Source organism: Alligator sinensis, unplaced genomic scaffold (genome assembly GCF_000455745.1).
Source record: "Alligator sinensis unplaced genomic scaffold, ASM45574v1 scaffold517_1, whole genome shotgun sequence".
In the NCBI taxonomy this organism is placed as follows: Eukaryota; Metazoa; Chordata; order Crocodylia; family Alligatoridae; genus Alligator; species Alligator sinensis.
In genome coordinates this window covers 654,778-675,632 of record NW_005842236.1, presented here as the reverse complement: position 1 = coordinate 675,632, position 20,855 = coordinate 654,778, and the positions used below count along the sequence as shown (strand labels likewise).

Sequence of the window (20,855 nt, the reverse complement as noted above, 5' to 3'; positions counted from 1 at the left end):
CCGGGGGTTGTGGGGGTGCTTCCCTCCATGGCAGTGGCCCCCCCCCCCACCCCTCAGCAGCACCCACATGTAGGCACGCAGCTCGGGTGGTCCTGGGGGGCACCGCAGCCACGGAGGGAAGCACCAGGCCCCGACACAGCTTAGGCAGGCAGGCAGGCTCCGGGGCGGGGAAAGGGGGAGGATCAGGCTCTCCACTTTTCTTGGACGGAGCCTGCTTTCCCGGGCTGCTGCCAGGCTGCCTGCAGGGCTTCCTGCAAAGCCCCTGAGCTCTGCATGGAGCCCAGTTCTTCACTCTGTGACTGTAGGGGCAGCAAACTAGAATTCCTCGAAGGAGTTTTAGTTTGCTGTGCCCCAAGTCATTTAAGATGCAATACTCTACCAAGGCATGCAAACACCGACACCATTAAAGCAGTACAGAAGCATTTAGCCTGCTTTAAAATGTCATGCACACACGCCCATAGTTTCTCAAATATATCTTTAAATAGCCTTTCTATAGTATATGTGACCTTTGCATTTTGGTGTAGTATAGTATAGAGGCTTTAGAGGCACTGTTTTAGGATTAATTGCATAATAGATTGTGACCAAGCAAGAATTAGTGGGCTAGGTCTTAGTCCACCTATAGGGTGCCTGAGTAAATTTGGACACAAGTGTGATTCTTTCCCATCCTGCTTGAGTCCCTGAAAAGAAAGTTATTACACAAAGTGGACAGTTGCCCCTCTTGCTCACTGTTTTTTGTAACGTTGTCTTAAAGCTAAGACAAGCATGTGTTACAAAAGAGAGCACAATTGGGTTCTTTATGGGTGGAATAGGATCTGGTCCTGTATATATGTATAGTGCCCAGCACAATAGAACTCCAGTCCTGATTTGGCCCTTCAGTTGTAACAACTCTTGACTTTGCCACCAGTATGAAATTTGACCATCCATAATCCATGTATATAAATCCTTTGCACTGGACCTACCTTCAAGGCAACCTTTTTGAAAAGCTATATCTAAGCATCTCAATCCAAATGTAAGACTTGTCTACATTGCTTCTGTGTCAAGCTTAGGAGCACCACTGAAAAGCATACCTTTCCCACTTGCTCCCACCCAATGTCTGGATAATCCAAGAAAGGAGGCAGTGTTCTCTCTTTAGCATGGCTTTGAGTGCACACTCAATGCTGCTCTTATGTTTACTGCCTGAGCCATGCTTAATGGAGCATAATTTGGATCCCTCTAAGGACTACATAATTAGGACTACTTTGCCCAATTTCCAGGAGTTAGCCCACATGGAGCAGGAGTGGGTAGGCAAGGTGTACTTCTCAATAGTACTCTGGGCTTGGCAAGCAGTTAGTGTGGACAGACCCTTGAACACCTAAAACTGCTGTTAAATGAGATAATTATTAAACATACGTTATGGGTTTTTTTAATCCCTCTCCCCAGAGATATGTATTTTCCATGAACCCTCAGAAAGTAAAGCCACCTGAAGACCTACAAGATCTGGGTGTGAGATTTCTTCAGCCATTTGTCAATCTTCTCTCAAAAGCGACTTACTGGTGGATGAATACACTTATTATATCTGCTCACAAGAAACCAATTGACTTGAAGGCAATTGGGAAGCTGCCAATAGCAATGCGAGCTCTTACTAACTACGTTTGTTTGAAAGAAGCCTATGAAGAACAAAAGGTAACCAACGACACCCATGTCAGTGTTTGGCCTTAAACTGGTAGAGTTAACGTATTTTTCCATTCAAATATGAAACCCCATTTTTTGGAATTAATAACTTAGAAGAATTTGTTCCAAGGTGAAACTTAGCCTGAAATGTTTAATCCAAAATTTACTGTTTATTTTCAAGTGAATTTACAGCATGGGATAGTTTCCAAATTGAAAACACTGGCAACTGAAGCCATAATAGAATAACCACTTGCTAGATTTCATTTTAAAAATCAAAGCTTTTTTAAAATCATAAGTGCTCATGACACTGTCTTAAATTAGAAGGCATGCTCTGCAGAGTTTTAGCTAGAAATCATACTTCTTTACTTCTTTTCCCAAACTCTGGTCATGTGTACAATATGAAGCAATTGCTGTTCCTTTCCATGTGGGCACAATTGGGTGTATTCTTAGTTTGTAATAGTATATGTATGTTACAAGAACTGATTTTAAAATCTCTGGGCAAGATTCTGGCTTTTCCATTTAGATAGGAGAGCCAACGGGAGGGGTTGGTAACACAGTCTTTGCCGAGAACAACATTCTCTGCCAGAGAGAATTACCATATTATCACACACATATCCCGCAGGGTATACGCGATTTTACAAAAAAAATGGATGCGTGGGGGCTATACAGGGGTGCGGGCTATCCACAGACTTTTTTTCCGCGGGGGCTGGGGCCATGGTGGGCTGCGCTGCCTCCCTGCAGGGCCCTGGCAGGCTGGGCTGTGCCGCCACCACCACGGGGGCTGGGGCCAGGGCTGGGGCCGGGGCCGGCTTCGCCGCCTCCCCGCTGGGCCTGGGCAGACTGGGATGTGCTGCCACCACTGCGGGGGCCGGACTGTGCCGCGGCAGGCCAGGCTGCGCCGCCTCCCCGCTGGGCCCGGGCAGGCCGGGCTGTGCCACCGCTGCCGCTGCCACGGGGGCCAGGGCAAGCTGCTCCGCCTCCCTGCTGGGCCCGGGCAGGCCGGGCTGTGCTGCTGCCGCCGCGGAGGCCGGAGCGGGCCGGGCTGAGCTGCCTCCCCATGTATACGGGGCCTCGCCCTCTGTCTCCTTCTCTCCCAGGGGCGCTGCCGCCACCTGCTGGGGCATGTAGTGGACACCCAGTGGCACCTCCGGGGCTCAGCGGGGAGGCACCACTTGGCTTGGAGTCCTTGCTCGGGGGTGCGGAGAATACAAGGGGATGCGGGGAATACACGGGTGTGGGGTATGCGTGGATTATTTTTCGAAAACACAATTTTCCGCGGGTTATACATGGGGGGGATTGCAGGTTATACCCGTGTGCGGGGTATATGCGTAAAAATACGGTATTGCTGATTCAAAAAAGAAGCAAAATGTGTTCAATTCTGTGTACATTACTAGATACCTAGACTTTGTATGAGTTGTCCCCAGTCTGTTACTCAGTGGGTGCATCTGCATGTTCATTAATGTGCCTTTGCATATTAAGTTTAGTATCTCTAATATGAGGTACTAGATAAAGGCGCAGTGGCTGTGCTAATGCACAGTAGCAAAGGCAAACTTTTTTGTGACAACATGTAGTAGACCAAGTTTACTGTGCATTAATGCATTAGCACAGTTTTTGCTGCAACGTGCTAATGCACAGTAGAACAGTCCACTGATCATTAAGGCATCTGGTGTAGATGTGTCCAGTTTGTCACTCAAGATCATTACGTGAACTCTCTACCTGGTTCCTGCCAGCTGGTGATATGATTAGGAAGGGGTATAACCACCACTTTTGTATTGCATAATTTCCATTAGGCCCCCAGAGTAGTATGTTGGTTTTTATTCCTATAGATTTCCAGGTTATTATGAAACAATGAAATAAGGCATCTTGGCAGGGGAGGGGGAATTGTTTGGGCAAAATTATATGTCTTTTTCCAAAATCTGCTCTATTCAGCCCTAAAACAGGCATTGCTGTGTGTGTAGGTAGAACAGCCTCTACCCATTTTGTACGCATAAATGCACATACGTGCACAAACAAGAGAATGCACAAATTTAGAGCTTTCTCTGGAAAAAAATTGGCCCAGACAAACTGCATGTAAATCGATCACACACAAATTGCATGTGGGATAAGAGCTTGGAGTAAAAATTTGGATAGCAGCAAAAGACCAGTGTTCTGCCTTGTAAATGGAAGTAAACCAATTAAAAGTAAAGATATTTTTCTGGATCAGTTGAAATGAAAACTTAATGGGCACAAGATCTTATTTATTTTAATATACCATAGTTCAGGGGTAGGCAACGGTTTTTGGCTGGAGTGCCGAAAAACACCATAATGCCTACCTTGGAAGGTGCCGGAGTGCCGGCATGGCAGAAAAACAAAATGAGGGCAAAGGGTACATGGCAGGATGCCCTGCTTGTGCCCCTTGCCCCCCACCCAAAGCCCCTGGCCCCCAGCCCTGCTGCCCCTTCCCTCTAGCCCTATTGCCCCTTGCCCCCCACCCAAAGCCCCTGCCCCCCAGCCTGGGCTGTATGGCTGCTGGCAGTTACCTCAGCTCTGGGTAGCTGCTGGAGCCCGGGTTGCTTCGAGCAGGGCTTGCACCAGCACTGCACCCGCACAAGCAGGTGCACCTTGGAGCGGGCGGTGGGGGTGGGGCCTGAGGCAGCATAACCCTGGTCTCTCCCCTGCTCCCGGCATGGAGGTAATGACCCTAGCACAGCTGTTTGTAGCCAGCCTGCTGCTGCAGCTGCCCAGAGCCCGGGCAAGACCGCACCCCCATCACCTGTGAATGCTAAGTGGGTGCAAGACCAACTAGAAAAGCTAGATATTTATAAGTCAGCAGGACTGGATGGACTTCATCTGAGCGTGCTGAGAGAGCTGGGTGAGGTCATTGCGGAACCCCTGGCAAAGCTCTTTCAGAATTTGTGGTGCACAGGGGAAATCCCTGAGGATTGGAAGAGGACCAACATTATGCCCATCTTCAAGAAGGGGAAGAGGGAGGACCCAGGCAACTATAGGCCAGTCAGCCTAACTTCCATCCCAGGGAAAATTCTGGGAAAGCTCATTAAAGAATCTATATGCAGTAAGCTTGCAGAAGGTAAGGTTCTGAATGACAGCCAGCATGGCTTTGTTGCAGGTAGGTCTTGTCTTACCAATATCATCTCCTTCTATGAACAGGTCTCTCGCCACCTGGACATGGGAGATGAGGTAGATGTTATATACCTAGACTTCCAAAGGGCTTTTGATCGAGTATCCCACGATATCCTTGTGGGAAAACTAAGATTGTGGGCTCGGCTGCTTGACAGTTCAGTGGGTGGGAAATTAACAGCAGGAGTGGGCAGTTATTTCGGATGGAGGGCCACTTACCCAGTTGTGGCAAGCTGTTGAGGGCTGCATGGGTAGCCCCGCCCCCTGACAGGTGCCCTGCCCCTTCACAGGTGCCCCGCCCCCTGGTCACCATCTTGGGACCAGTGTCCCAATGTCTTGGAACCAATGTCTCAGGGCCAGCACCGGTGGGGCCCAGAGCAGGGCGCAGGCTGACAGGGATCTATGCGGGGCTGACCCAGCAGGGAGGCGGGGAGCTCACCTGGCTTCAAAGAGCCTGGCTTACCTGGCTGTACTCCTGCTGCCCTGCTCTGAGCCCCGCCGGCGCTGGCCCTTGGACACCCATGCGGGCTCTGTGCTCCCGCTCACTCCCAGTGCACCCCATCCCTGCAGTACAGGCAGGGGGCAGCATGCAGCCCTGACCCCCTGATTGCCGGCAGGGAACAAGCTGGTGCTGGGCCTGGGAAAAAGTAGCCCCTCCCCTGCCCCGTGGCCAGCGCTCCCTGCTGCAGCTGCTTGCAGCCTGGGTTGCCAGGCACAGGGCAGGGGAGGGGCCCCTCTCCCCCCTCCCCCCGTGACCAGCTTTTAACCGACTCCCACGGGCTCTGGGCTCGCCTGTCGGGGCTGCACATGGTGGCAGCAGCTGCAGCCCCCTTGCTTGCCGCACCGGGCAGTGTTTGCCACTGCTGCCTCTGGGCTGCCCAGTGTGTGAGCTCCGGGAGGGCAGCAGCAGCAAACACTGCCTGGAATGGCAAGCGGAGGGTTCGCAGCTGCTGCTGGCGTGCGCAGCCCCAATAGGCGAGCCTGGAGCTGGTGCAGGACCCAGGCTGGTAGTGGGGGCGGGTTACAAGCTGGTGCTGAGCACAGGGGGAGGGGGGGAAGTGGCCCCTCACCTGCCCTGTGCCTGGCAACCCAGGCTGCAAGCAGCTGCAGCAGGGAGGGCTGGCCACAGGGCAGGGGAGGGGCCACTTTTCTCTGCTCAGCTTTTCCCCAGGCCACTTTTCTCTGCACTCCTTCCCTGCCCAGGGTCCTCCCCTGCCTTCCCCACCCCACTTACCTGAGCTTCCGGCACCAGTGCAGCCACATGGTCCCAGGCCAGAAGCCCCTGCTGGGACTTCAGGTTGGGTGGGGGGCCAGGCAGGCCCTGCTGTTGTGGGAGCCGGCCAGGCTTCCCCTGGGTCCTGATGCCCCTGGTTCCTGTCATTTTTGACAGGAACCAAAGACAGATAAATATTAATTTTCTAAATTTTTTAGGGGCCCCTCAGGCTGGATAGAATGGCCTCACAGGCCACATCTGACCCATGGGCCATATTTTGCCCACCCCTGTGCTACAGGGTACGACCCAGAGAGTTCTCATGAACGGATCTATGTCATCCTGGCACAAAGTGGCCAGTAGTGTCCCTCGGGGGTCCGTGCTTGGTCCGGTGCTTTTCAGCATCTTTATCAATGATTTGGATGTGGGAGTGAAAAGCTTGCTGGCCAAGTTTGCAGATGACACCAAGTTATGGGGCAGTGTGGTCACGTCAGAAGATAGGTTGCAGGTATGGGCAGACCTGGATAGGCTCGAGAGTTGGGCAAACTAGAACCAGATGAAGTTTAACGCTTCCAAGTGTAAGGTGCTCCATCTGGGGGCAAACAACCCTCAACATCCATACAGGCTCGGTGGTGACAGCTTGACTTGCACCATGTCTGAAAAGGCCCTGGGGGTAATGATTGACCATCGCATGAATATGAGCCATCAATGCGAGGCAGTGGTCGGCAGGGCAAATAACACGCTGGCATGCATTAACTGATGCATCTTGTGTAAAACTAAGGAAATGATACTCCTGCTGTACTCAGCACTGGTGAGACTGCATTTGGAGTACTATGTCCAGTTCTGGGCACTGCACTTCAATAGGGATGTGGAAAAACTTGAGAGGGTCCAGAAAAGAGCCACCTGTATTATCAGTGATTTGCAAGGCAAGATATAGGAAGGAGGAAAGGCTGAGGGACCTAGGCCTCTTTAGCCTAAAGAAGAGAAGGTTGAGAGGGGACTTGATAGTGGCTTACCGCTATATCAGAGGAGTGCATCAGGAGCTTGGTGAACAACTGTTCACTAGGGCATCCTGTTACTCAAATTGCCAACTGCCAGGTCAAGGAGTCCAGAGGATCCAGATGACATATATTATCTTATTTTGAATATCTGCATAACCTGCTTTGAGTGATGCCTTGTATGGATAGAGCTTATTTTGTGAGTAGAGTTGGAAAGAAAATGGCTGCCTTTTTGCCTGATTTTAATCCTGTAGTTGTGCTATTCAAATTGTCAATTGCTTAAATCACGAGCGAGACTTTATAAAGGGGGATAAGGCAAGGTGCCGTATTTATTGATGGCATGAGTTAGACATAGAGGTTTGGGCACACCATTCATACAAACACATACAAATCATCATACACATCATTATACACAGGCATACACATACACAAAACAACCATTTCATCCACACATACACCAGATATAGTTACCAGCAATAGTTGCTCAATATCAGCCCAAGGTGGCCAACCCGGGCTTATTGAGTAGATGAAGATGATTTGAAGATAGCAGATTTGAAGATAATAGCTGGAGAGGTGTGAACAGATGCATCTGTGCTCTGATTAAACAGCAGTAGAGAAAGAGACTCACCCAACTTGGCATTTTCAAAGTGTTCTTTTATAGGGATTGGCATCCTTCGTTTCAGTGCTTTGGGGTTTTTCCATACCCAGCTTCTGTTTTTGTGGTTGTTCTACTTTTGTCTTCAGCTTACTTAGCCTTGGAGTGTTTTTGCTGTCCATGTGGCAGAGTGGGTGCATTCTTTCTCCTCGTTTTCTGTTTTGTGCCCTCGGCCTAAAAGGGATTTTTCAGCCATTCATTAGATAGTTTACTGACTGGTAACTTACATTTGGTGCATTGTTGCTTACATAAACAGTTAAATCTTCTTCTCCCATCTCTATGCCATTCTCTCACCATTCACACTTTTACACACACTCATACATAAAAGCTGTGCAGAGTTTATTCACTTATGTCAAGAAGAAGGATACAAAATGGAGTTTTCAAGTTGCTTACAGTACAAGACTAACATGGTTACATTGCACTACTATTACACTCTATGTTAACATTAGCTACATTAGTTTAGTTTATGCTACAACCCTTGGGGAAGACCAGGACCAATGGATACAAATTCCTGGAAGGCTGCTTCAGGCGTAATACCAGGAAAAACTCATTCATAGTCAGGGTGTCCAGACTGTTGAAAAAACTCCCTCCAAAGGTGGTGCAGTCACCTACCCTGGAGGTTTTCAAGAGGAGACTAGACAGTCACCTCACTGGGGTCACCTAACCCCAGTTGTCTTCCTGCCTAGAGCAGGGAGGCTGGACCCAATGATCTGCAAGATCCCTTCCAGCCCCTAACAATCTATGAATCAATGAACACCCACACATTTTTTAAGGGCCAAAAAAAGGAAATGGTTCTTATCAGCATGTTTGCCCAATATGGGCTATGTGTTTTAGAGTCATACTCAATGTTGGCTGTATTTAGTCAACTTCATAGTTGGCTTCCATTACTGAGCACATGCTGCTTTTGGCAGCAGTTAAATAATAAATAGTATATTTAATTATGTGTTCTTGTACATGATTATGAGATTGATGGCTTTTTCCCTCAGGCTGATTGGGATAAAAAACCTTGTCTTGTATTTAAGTAAAATGGTATTTGACGCTGCTTTTCCTTAACAATTTGCAAACTGTATTTTACCCAGGGGCAATGCGTAGGGGGTGCATGTGGATGCATGTGCACCCCCTGAGCGTGGTGGTGCATCCCCTACAAAAACATTGTCGGCGGCACCTGCCTTGCTACCATGTCACTGACAGTATTACTCATGGTCACTGCTTGCCACCCCACCGCCGCCAGTGCCAACAGCACCGGCGGTGTCTGTGGGAGCTCCCCTGCTTTCTGCTGCTGCGCTTCCGCCACCACCGCCGCGTACCTGCCGCTGCCGTGCCCCCCCAGTCGCTGGGGGCATGCATCGTTCATGATTTTACCTATCATGAGCTATACAGACAGCTACTCTCATGATTTTATATATGCAAAATTGTATTGAATTAGCAGAGCTGTGTCTAGTTACATCAGTAGAGAAATTTGTTCTCTAGCCCCAGATCCTTAAAGATATTTCGCTGCCTCTCTCTTTTAGTCACCTATAAACCTTGGGGATATGGCCCTTTGTGCCAGATTTTTAATGTTAGACATGCAGAACTGAGCATATATTTGTATCTGGCTGATTTATGTGTGAATTTACTTGATTAGTATGCACAAATAAGGTATTTGGGTGCTCGGTTTTCTGTTCAATGTCTTAGGTTCTGAGCGCATACAATCACAAGTACCTAAATACACAGGGTTTTATACACGAAGCAAGAATTTGTAGAGGTATGTACAAAGTTACACACACCTAATTTTAAATATCACTTATTGCACAAAGCTTTTCTTCTTATTGGCTTCCAGAATTGCTTAAAGTCTATATCTAACACTACCACATTAATATTCTGAGGCAGTCTTTAACCAGTGCTTCTGTGCCTTAAAAAAAGCTGATATTTGATGGATAATGTTAAAGTAAACCCAAGTGATGTTGTCCAGGCCAAAGTAAGTGGCAATGGAGTTTACTGGTGCTTCTCTCCCACTGAAGAAATATTTTAGTCTCGCTGTTGAGAAACAGCAAGCCTATTTCTAGAGACTTGCTAGAAAACAGCAGTAAAACTAGGAAAAGTCTTCAAGCTTGTGATCTAGAAGAGATGCTATGTAGTTGTTTATGCTACTTTTGTATATTTTAGTGGGTGAAATTGGCTATTGCCAGTGAAAAAAGCCCTCAAGATCTAATGGATTAAATTAGGCTGACCCTGACTGGTTAGGATCTTGACTGCATTCCATATCAGTGCAGAAAGAAAAAAGCTGTTCCTTTATGAGGCTTTTTATCACACCTTGATGAAAGACATTGACCGTGAGGCTAAAAATGTTCCATATAAAGTGCATTTGAGTTAGATCACATGAAGCATTACTGCTGTTCTCTTTGTTCAAGACACCGATTAAAACCAGCTGAGTTACTCTTTTGAATGGCAAAACCAAAGCAATGACTCAGGCTACATTTTAATGTCCATTTCCTGAAAACGTGAGACTTCAGAACACGTATCACAATCATAACAGGATTATTGACCTGTGAGCCCTGATTCACCATCACAGTACTCCGGTTTTACACTGGAATTAACAGAATTATACCATTGTAGAACTGGAGTGACACAATAGTGAATCAGCTCTCAGAACTTCACCTTAAATGCTTTCCTGTTCACCTTAAGATGAATGGGCCAGCTTCTAAAGCCATTGATCAAATTTTTAGTGAGGCAAAATTCTCACCTGTTTCTACAATTAAAGGTTTCATCCAGTTAAGGATTAGAGTTAGGCCTGATCTCTCAGTGGTTAATTTATTTCATATATGTAGTTCCTTTTGTGTTCATGAATTTGCCTCAAACTGATTTCAATTTTATGAATGTGTTCTCCATGCAAATTTATTAAAAAATTTAAAAAAGCAAAATCTTGATATGGCTAAGATTGTAGGACACATGCCCAACAGTCTTGATTTGCTTGGAGCACTCCAGCCCAAATAATAATGTGTTGTTAAATTATTTCTTTGAATAAATAATAGCCAGTGTTGTAGAAAAGAAAGCCCCAAGATATTAGAGAGAGAAAAAGGTTTTAACTACTACTTTTTCATTTTTTTCTGTTTTTTCTTTTTCAATTGCCTGAAGATGTATGCAGCTCATGAACCAAGTTTTGCCGTCTGTATTACCAATTCAGTTTCTAAACCATTTCCCAAGGTGTGCCATGTATACCAAATAACTTTCTTCTATTACTGTAACTCCTTTCTTGTCTTCAGTACCTCTTCCCCAGTCACTTGTTACCTTAGCTTAGTGATTTTCAACCTAGGTGTTGCCAGATCCTTTGAAGGGTACAGTGAAGTGTGAGGAGATAAGCAGGTGTGAGGAGATAAGCACAGGCTCAGGCTTGTCCCTGTCTGGCTGTTCTCTGCCACCCTACTAACTAGTCCCTCTGCAAGGAGGTAAACACTAAAACAAATGCATTAGTTTTTGCAATGAGGTGCTGCTCAATTCACAAAAGTTATGGAGGGGGCCTTGCATCAACCAAAGGGTGCCTTGAGTTTAAAACGGTAGAGAACCACTGCCCTAGGTCATTTGTTCACTCAGGAAGTGCTATAGCAGAATTGCCCAAGTGTCATCCTTGCTGATCAGAACTCCCTTTGCTTCACTAGGCTCTTGAAAGTCCCCCAGACTTCAATAAGTCTCCTCATGGACCCAGAAAGCCAGTTCCATGAAGCTCATTAAGAATGTGGGTCTAAATATATACTCTTTTGTACAGGGTAGATGTCTTTGTACATGTTGAGAAATGTCAAGTGCTCCACCTTGGGATGAGCAACCCTCAACACACCTACAGGCTTGGCAGCACCAAACTGACTAGCACCGCGAATGAAAGGGACCTGGTGGTAATAATAGACCCAGTATGAATATGAGCTGGCAGTGCGATGCTGTAGCCAGTAGGACAAATAATACTCTGGCATGCATCAATTGATGCATCGCCAGCAAAACCAAGGAGGTGATTCTTCCACTCTATTCAGTACTGGTGAGACCGCAGCTGGAGTACTGCATCCAGTTCTGGGCACCGCACTTTAACAAGGACGTGGACAAGCTTGAGAGAGTCCAAAGAAGAGCCACCCATATGATCAGAGTCTTTAAAGGCAAGTCATATGAGGAAAGGCTGAGGGATCTGGGACTCTTCAGCCTGAGGAAAAGAAGGCTGAGAGGGGACCTGGTAGCAGCTTACTGCTACACTAGGGGAGTACACCAAGGGCTCAGTGAGTAACTGTTCACCAGGACACACAAGGGGAAAGCCAGGAGTAATGGTCACAAACTCCTGGAAGATCGATTCGGGCTCAACATTAGGAAAAACTTCTTCACAGTCAGGGTGTCCAGACTGGAATAAGCTCCCTGCAGGGGTGGTGCAATCACCTACCCTGGAAATCTTCAAGAGGAGACTAGGCAGTCACCTTGCTAGGTCTTACCTGACCCTGAGTTATTTTTCCTGCTTGGTGCAGGGGGCTGGACCCGATGATCATCTGAGGTCCCTTCTGGCCTTACAATCTATGAATCTGTGAATGTTCTGTAAAAGGCATAGTACATTCTTGTAAACTTCATGAAATCATAATCATGGTCATCGTAACGATTTCTACCTACAGAAGATTCATGTAGAGCTTCTTATTTAATCTGGTATTTAAGGATTAAGTATCTGTTAATCAAAGTTGGTAACTAAGTAGGGACACTCATTGGGAAGGGATTACAGAAAAAATCTAGGACTTCACTCCATTTTGTTTTGTCAGGAAGTCTCTAAGATAAAAGTTCAAATTAAAAAAAAAATTCTGAGTAAACAGAATACTATTTATCAGCAGAGACCATAGTACTAGTACAACCTTCCAGAGCACTCTGTTGACTCAGTTTAGTACCTTTCCATAATCCTGTAAATTATGACCTTCTGTATTGTTTTGAAAGCAAATTGAAGGCATGAATAATATCTGCTTTATCTTGGATAAGTCCCAGATTTCAAAAGTAGAGGAACAAAGCAGAGGAAGAAATAAATCCAAGAAGGGTGTTCTTTGTCTTTTAATTCACTTTAAAATGTTTAGACTGGACAAAGAAAAGGGAAACAATGCAGCATTTTTCTTGGGGATGTTAATTTGACATTATGCAGGGATAGAACTTGCTGAAAAATGAATGAATTTTCAGCTGCAATGACATTGTTATGAATTCTGTAGGAATACTGGAAGTGGCTACTGATATGGTACAAGTAAATAATAGGAAAAATAGCACAAGTTAACAATTAATTTAATGTCCAGAATATAAAGTAGTAGTATTTCTATTCTTTCCTGATCATCTTGATTAAAATCAAGGAGTGGTTCTCTAAGGCCTTTACAATGTGGATTGCATCTCTAAGATAGGATGATAGCTCCAAGACAGGGGTCCAGACCAAGACTTGTGCACCACAAAGATGTGTTTTGAACCCTTAAATGTAATTCAGGGAATATCTAGGCCTCTCACTGCACTCTGTTGAGGGTTGAAGTTTCAGTCTCAGGCAGCTGATCTTACAAATCTTTCCTTCAATCCTCCTGGAGTCAGATTTTTAGAGATATTTTGACATCTAAGAATGCAGAGAGGAGGCCATACGTTCCCAGACCCAGATCTTCAAAAGTCCCCACTCATTTTATTTGAATTATGGCCAGAGTGAACATTAGAGCATGCGAACATATAGCACTTCCTGAAGAAACATGTTTCATGTGGGTAACATGATTTTAATAGGATTTATTAGGAGTACCTTTGAGGATCTAGGACTTTGTAACTTGATCTCATTGGCTTTAATAAGATTTAAGGGCACAGATACTTTCTTAAAATCACACTAGGTACCTCTCTGTGTCTTAAGGTACCTAAATGCCTTTAAAAATGTCATATGTATTAATCCCACACAGCTTTCCTGCCACAGGGGCAGTCTTTCCCCCATCAGAAGTGTAATTGTTAGCAAGAGAAAGCATAAATATAATGAGCAAACTGCTTGGTTAATGCACCGTAAGTATCTGTGTTGAATCTCCTCAGTCACTGTAAGTGCTTCCTGCACTAATTTTCCCAGGCCACTGTACTGCTAGGTTCTGCATTGTTGGATGTTTATATGCATCCTTTTTCAACATTATCCTGATATTATATCAATGTTGAATTTGGACTGAAGAAGAATGTGGAAAAAGAATCAAGGTCTGAAGCAGGAAGCTGGGGTAGAGAGAGATATGTGCTTTTAGGCTTTCTTTTAAGTAGTTACATTTTTTTTTTTGTGAACACTCAAAAAGGCCTGGCCTGAGTTACAACTTGCAGGCCTCTGTACAGCCTGAAAAATGACAGATGCATTTTTAGTGTGTTACAACATCTGCCTGGAGCTCACATATGTGCTCTTCAGACTACACGTCCACTGAATAAAACTGTTCCTAGTGGGCATGAGTGACTGGTGCCTCCTGGATCTGGACCATTGATGGTGGTAGCCCTGTCAGGGAGGGCACCAGCCCTGCCAAGAGTGTTGGTGTCAGCCGTCAGGGGGAACACTGGCCCCATCGGGGGGGGGGCACATGCACTCCCATGCACTCCCTACCAGTCATCTATGCTAGTGGGAATTAAAAAGCATTTACAGCTATCATTAAGCTTCAGATGGATATGTATGACAGATTGGGGCTTCAGAGCAGAGGTTCTGAATTTCACAACTGCATAGAATTTAAGGCAAGAACAGACCTTAATAGATCACATCCCATTACATTTCTCCAAGTTGCCATAGCATTGGGCCAGTAACTTGTGTTTGCCTAAAGCAGGCCCTCCAGATAAGTGTTCTGTCTGAATTTGAATTCATTACCAGAATGATGTTTAATCGCATCTCATAGTGAAAGATACGCAAAAATCTAGAACTCTTGGTTCAGAAATTATACCCTTTATTAGACCAACTAGGACAGAGACGGGCAATTATTTCAGACAGAGGGCCGCTTACTGAGTTTTGGCAAGCCATCGAGGGCCGCATGACAGGCAGCCAGGGGCAGATAAATATTAATTTTCTAAATGTTGTAGAGGCTCCATGGGTTGGACAGAATGGCCTGGCGGGCTGCATGCGGCCTGTGCGCCGCATTTTGCCCACGCCTGAACTAGGACATTGCAAAAAAAAAATAATTTTTTTTCTGCAAGCTTTTGGGCTCAAATGCCCTTTATCAGGCTCTGGGAAAATTAAAGATGGTAAAAAGTCCCCATAGGTAGGAAATTAACTTCATTTTTGTGAAGATGGAGCTGGCGATGGAAAATCTGTCCCTCTGGCTCCGTGAGAGTCTGTGAGTTGTTCTGAGTTGCTCTTTGTTGTGTAGATCAGGTAGGATTGGCAAGCAGGGAAGTTTAAAAATTCTTTCTTGTTGTTCTGCAATGAAGTTTAAAATGCATAATCAGCTAAAATTCGGCATCTAGCATGTTTCAGGGATGTATTTGGTAGCTGTGTTGGTCTGAGACAAAAATAAATTCAAAAATCTAGAACTCTCAGTTCAGAAATTCCAGGGAAGGAATCCTACCTGATCTATACAAGAAAGAGCAACAAAGAGCAACTCAGAACAACTCACAAAGACAGTTTCAGTGAGACCCAGTGAGACTACTTGAGAAAGTAAAGATGTCAGGGTTTGTCAGATCAAGTTAGATCAAGTTGTTTATGAGCTGTACAAGTGACAGTGATCAACACCTGTTTGTAAATAGTCTATAGTTGCATAAACTGTTTCTGAACTCATAATAGCATTGAGATGAGAATCTACAAAAAGCAAGAGCAGTGGTTTTGGGGTGTAGTTGAATTCATTGCGGTGAAGATGATTTTTGTTAACTTGTATGTCTTGTTTGTCTATGTCAACTAATAAAAACCACCCCATGAAGCTCTTGGGCATTCAACAAAATATGAAAGTAATGGAACAGTAGTTGCTATAGCCTGCCAATGAGAAATTAATTCTGGATGCATTAATTCCCATTCCTTTGATTTTCAGAAAAAGGTGGCAAACCAGCCGAATAGGAATCCTTCTATATGGTTAGCAATGTACAGGGCTTTTGGACGACCAATTCTTCTCAGTAGCACATTCCGTTACTTGGCTGATCTGTTGGGTTTTGCTGGACCACTCTGCATTTCTGGCATTGTTCAAGGCTTCCAGAATACAAGCCAAGACAATACAACCACAATAGAAAAGGTAAGTTGATAGTGATCATGACATTTTGTTTGGTATCAGCCCAGGTTCTGTATCAGCTTTCTGCATTTCCAGCTCTGTGTGTCTGGGTCATCAACACCATTCAATTTTTTAATTATTTCAAGTGTATTGAGGGATTACAGGAGATTACAGATTTCCATTCTTGAAAACTGAAACTCCCTGTTTTGGCCCAGTATAAACACAGTGCAAGATTTCCTTTGGTCATATTTGTTTGGTGTGGATTCTGTGGATTTTTCTCAAATATTAACTTTATGGGGTCATATTAAATAAATGCTTGAGCCTTTTGGAATCCACCTTCCATTTTAAAGTAATATTTAGTTCCTGTCTACTGAAAGATTATTATATTTATTACTCTGATTAAATAGTAACAACACTTTTCCACAAATGGCAGTTATATAATGGAACAATGTGCCCAGGCAAGTAACTTCCTTCTTCATGTCCTTGTGGCAAAGTACTTAGTAGAATTCACAAATTTGTTGGAAGCTTCAGGCTGCACTGTAAACACTTCTGCATTGGCTTCCAACTTGCAACCTCCAGGCTGTCTACTGTGTACCTTAGTGCCCACCCCACCCCAGTCCCCAACAAGTAACTGAGAGACAGCTACTTTATACAATAAAATCCTTAGCTGCAAGACTTCATGAAAGTACAGGGTATTCTATTTTACCCACTAAGGGTGTGTCCAAACGAGCATGTACATGCAGTTTGTGGCACCTAAAACTACATGCGGTGCACGTGCACCCATTTGCTGCGCTGCAGATTTGGCACTGGTAGATCCCAGTGACAAACCCCACCCCCCAAAAAACTGCTTCAAAAAGTGGCATGGTACACATGGCAGCAGCATGTGCCACCACAAGTGGAGCCTGGTCAGCCAGAGCCACACTTTGGCTGCTGGCCAGAAACTGAGTGGCTGGATCAGCACTGCTGCTGCCCTGGAATTTCCCCAGGACTCCAGGTAAAGCTGCTGGGACCAGCACAGGTGCTGGCCCCAGCCTCCCCTACCCACCCAGGACAATCTGCTCCATACCAACCCTATGTGCAGGGGCATGTGCAGCTGCAGAAAAGCAGCAGCTGAAATTTGGGCCATGGCTATTTTTGCTGTGGCAACCCTGGAAATCAGGGGTAGAACTGAAAAGAGAAGAGACAGAAGGCACAAATTGTCCTACAGCTGATTTGTGATAAGGGTGTGTAATTAGTATTTTGAATCATGATGGGCAGATAGTTGATTTATAGAATAATATTCTCCCATTGAACTATAGCATCCCTTAATCTCAAATATCTTCTCCTTGGCAGGATAAATATGATGCTTGTGGCTTTTGACTAACACTTTGGATTTTGCAACAGCCTGTCATGTAGCCACTGTGACAACTGATACGCTTTTAATTGTGCAGCTTATTAAATAAAGCTTTGTCATATTTGAACCCTAATACATTGGATTAGAGCCCTGAGTCAAAAGTCAAAGTACATTTTCTTCCTTCAGAACTTGTTTTATTGCACAATCACAAAATGAGGTGTTTCTGTTTGGAAACGTTTACTTTTAGTTATGACATTTGGGAAAGCCAGGTCTCTGCCTTTGTTTTTATAATTTGTGCTCTTTTCAAGGTTTCAGTTTTCTTCAGAATTTTAATTAATACCAGCTGAGGTGAACACCTTTTAAAGCTATAAATTTAAGGGGTGCTTACAATAAAGGGAAAATTTGAAACTACTTCAAGAGAAATCAGATTGGCTCGGTGACAAGTCATTGTTTCTTTTGGACATCTTTCAAAACAAATTAACTTTTAAGTAATGTATCTTGATAAATTTACTTTTGATTTCACTTGCCAATTTTTTTTTCTGTCTCAAATTCTCTATCACTTTTAATTACTCTCTTTCTTATATGGTCCTATTACACTCATGTCTGAGAATCTCACTCTTATTAATGATTTTATCCACACAACCAACTTTGGAGTAAGAAAATATTATAATCTCCATTGTACATGTGGGGAAGTGAGGCACAGAGACATTCCAAGCTTGTTTTTCAAAGATACAGATACCAAAAGATTCAGTTAAGCACCCCATGGGGCACATCCAGACGAATGCGCACATGCCTCTTGCAGCATCTCAAACCCCTTTTTGATGCTGCAAGAGGCACATGTGGGAACAAAAGAACTTTCCCCATGCTGCAGATTTGCAGTGCGGGTCTAGATTAATCTCGGCCCTGTGCCCCCTGGGAAACACAGGCCTAGTAGTCCTTGAGGGGTACTTGACCCACTGCAAGAATGTGGGGTGCTTCCCTCAGTCTGAAGCACCAAGAGTGTTCTCCTTTAGTCACTTGAATCAAGGGGACCCCAAGGCATAATCGAGACCCTCTTGCATTAAGTGTCCCATGCTAGTTACAGAGGAGAACTTTATTGGTTACAAGGAGTAGGTTTGGAATAGAGTACAGGGTAGAGCAATATCAGAGAAATACCTTAGAGTAAACAGTGGTGTGGTTTGATCACACATCTGAGTTACTGCAAGCTATATATCTAGTTAGATCTCAAGTATCTTACTCACAAGTATCATCCAGAGGCAGGTGGAGATTTCCTCTAGAGGCAAGCAGTTCATTGAACATGATTTTCAAGAGAGAGAGCGTGTTTCAGATGATCCAGCTTCTCTGAGAGTTCTCATCATAGCTGCTGCCCCAGCTGTTGGGCAGTCCTTAACTTATATAGACCTTATGACCTCATTTACCTGATCCAATGAAGGCCAGCAGCTGTTGACTGCCAGCTAACCAATTTGAAATGCATCACTGGTTGTCGGGTAGACTGGCAGGCTCTCTAGCCCCTTCCCAGTCATGATAATATTGCTTAGAACAATACGGAGTTTAAGCCCCCACCCAGGTGTGTGAGGCCAGTCACATAGGCACAGGGAGCAGGTTTCCCCCACCCTCTGGAATGTATCCAGCTCAGGTTACAACTCAGGGTTACCTGAAGCTGAAGGGACCAGGGGTGTCTGCCCTCTGCAGTGACCATGGTAACCAAATTGTCAGATTAGGCATCTACCTCATGGCAGAGTTTGGGGAGAGATGAAGAGGGCATTCTGCCACACATTCCCCCACCCCCATTTGTTCTTGTCACCCCCACTCATTCCCCCCACCCCCCATTCATTCCCACAGCCCCCCATTCATTTCTCCCACCCCCATTCATTCCTCCAGGCCCGCGTTCATTCCCCCCACCCCCAGTTCATTCCTCCCAAGGCTGGAGACAAGCAGGAGAAGGAGCAGGGGGCTGGAGACAAGTAGGAGAGAAAACAGGAGGCTGGAGATGAGCAGGGGAATGAGTAGGAGGCTAGAGACAAGCCCCTGGAGATGAGCTGGAGACTTCCCCTGCTATCTCCACCCTCCTGCTCATTCTCTTGCTCGTCTCCAGCCTCCGGAGGCTACAGAGGCAGCCGGGCCACACCACCGGTCCTCAAAGGAATCCAAAGGGATCAGGAGGTAGGACAGATTTCACCTCCTGGACCAGATGGCAGGTTGCATGTATCATGGGTAGACCCATGCAGCAGGGTCGACCCACTCCTGCCTATCGTTGCTCAGGAGGTTTCCGATATGGGTGACACCAGCCTCAGAAGCTCCTCTCTATTTGTAACATTCAAATACCATGGGCCCTAAGGCCCACCCAGCTAACTAGCAGCCCCTATTGTATGGGGGCTAATGTGTAAATGCTACAACAAAATACTTAGGACAGCTAATGAAAAAATCAGGATAGGAGTGTCATGTGGGTCAAAGGGTCAAAACATGAAAATAAATGTGCCTGAGGGGGACACCGAGCAGAGTCCCCCAGGCTGCACCCACCAGTCCTCAAAGGCATCCAAGGAGCCGGTGGACACCGCCCACTGGTGCTCTGCCTAGAAACGTGCATGGACAAGTGAAAGGAAAGCAACCCCACAGTCTCTGGGCACATTCCTGGCCAGAGCCTCCTTTCTGGTCAAGTATAGGGCCCACTTGGCCAGGGCCAGGAGGAGGTTGACCAGGAGGTACTCGGACTTGGTGGGGCCATGGATGGGGTGACCAAAACCAAAAAGGTGAAATTCAACCAGAATTTCAAGAGGAGGTTCTGGAGGTGGAGATGGAGGGGCTGCAGCATGGCGTGCTCGAGGGTCATGTGCGCCAGGGTCTCCCTCTGCCCACAGAAGGGGCAGGAGCCTGGGGTGTCTGTGAAGCTCACCACATACACGCCCATGGCAATGGTTCCATGGAGGAGCCGCCAGCTGAGGTCTCCAGTGGCTCATGGGATGAGGGTGAAGTACAGACTCAGCCACTGAGGTGCACTAGCTATGCCCTCACCGAGCAGATCCTGCCACTTGGTGTCTGGGTAGGATACAAGGGCAGCATGATGGACAGTGTGGCGCATGAGCGTGTCGAGGTGGTGGCGATGGCTGGTGGAAGAGCAGTCTGGTGTCCTCCAGCCAGCTCAGGCGATGGAGCGGGGAGCGCCGTGAAGTCGGGCGAGGCGCCGGCCCCATGACAAACTCCGGTGGGCTGGAGGACATTGGGGAGGAGGGGGTGGGAACCGCTGCCACGCAGGGCCTGGTCAACAAAGGAAAGGGTGTCAGGAGGTAGGGCAGATTTCACCTCCCGGACCAGATGGCAGGTTGCACGTGTCATGGGTAGACCCATGCGCTGGGCCAGCACAGCAGGGTCCACCCACTCCTGCCTATCGTAGCCCAGGAGGTCTCCGATACAGGTGACGCCAGCCTCAGAAGCTCCTGAGTGCGCATAGCCTTCAGCTGCTGGCTAGGGCAGGTTTTTATACTGCTGGGGCCAGCACAGGACAGGTTTTTATACTGCCGGGGCCGGCATAGGTGCTGGCCCTAGGCTCTAGCTCTCCCTGGCTGTAAATCCAGGAGGAGCCAGGCAGGATTATTTTTCCCTGAGTGGCACAATTTGCTCCACAACAAAGTGCATGTCTGGGCATGTGCACTGAGGCAAAAAGCCCCAGCTCAAATTTGCAATGCTTCTATATGAGCTGCTGCAAGTGCACGTGCTTGCATGTGTGGATGCGCCCCATGGGTGCATCCCCCTG

At 46.3% G+C, this 20,855-nt stretch overlaps 1 protein-coding gene across 8 annotated transcripts in view; it reads left to right on the top strand.

Annotated features, from left to right (window-relative positions):
* The window catches only part of ABCC9 (ATP binding cassette subfamily C member 9), a 141,432-nt gene that overhangs the window by 17,283 nt on the left and 103,294 nt on the right, over positions 1-20,855 (top strand). For all 8 annotated transcript variants that reach the window (XM_006027347.3, XM_025208522.1, XM_025208521.1 and 5 more), the window contains 2 exons: positions 1,420-1,662; positions 15,598-15,795. In XM_006027347.3, coding sequence (XP_006027409.1) covers positions 1,420-1,662; positions 15,598-15,795 — 441 coding nt within the window. The remainder of the gene's footprint in view (positions 1-1,419; positions 1,663-15,597; positions 15,796-20,855) is intronic.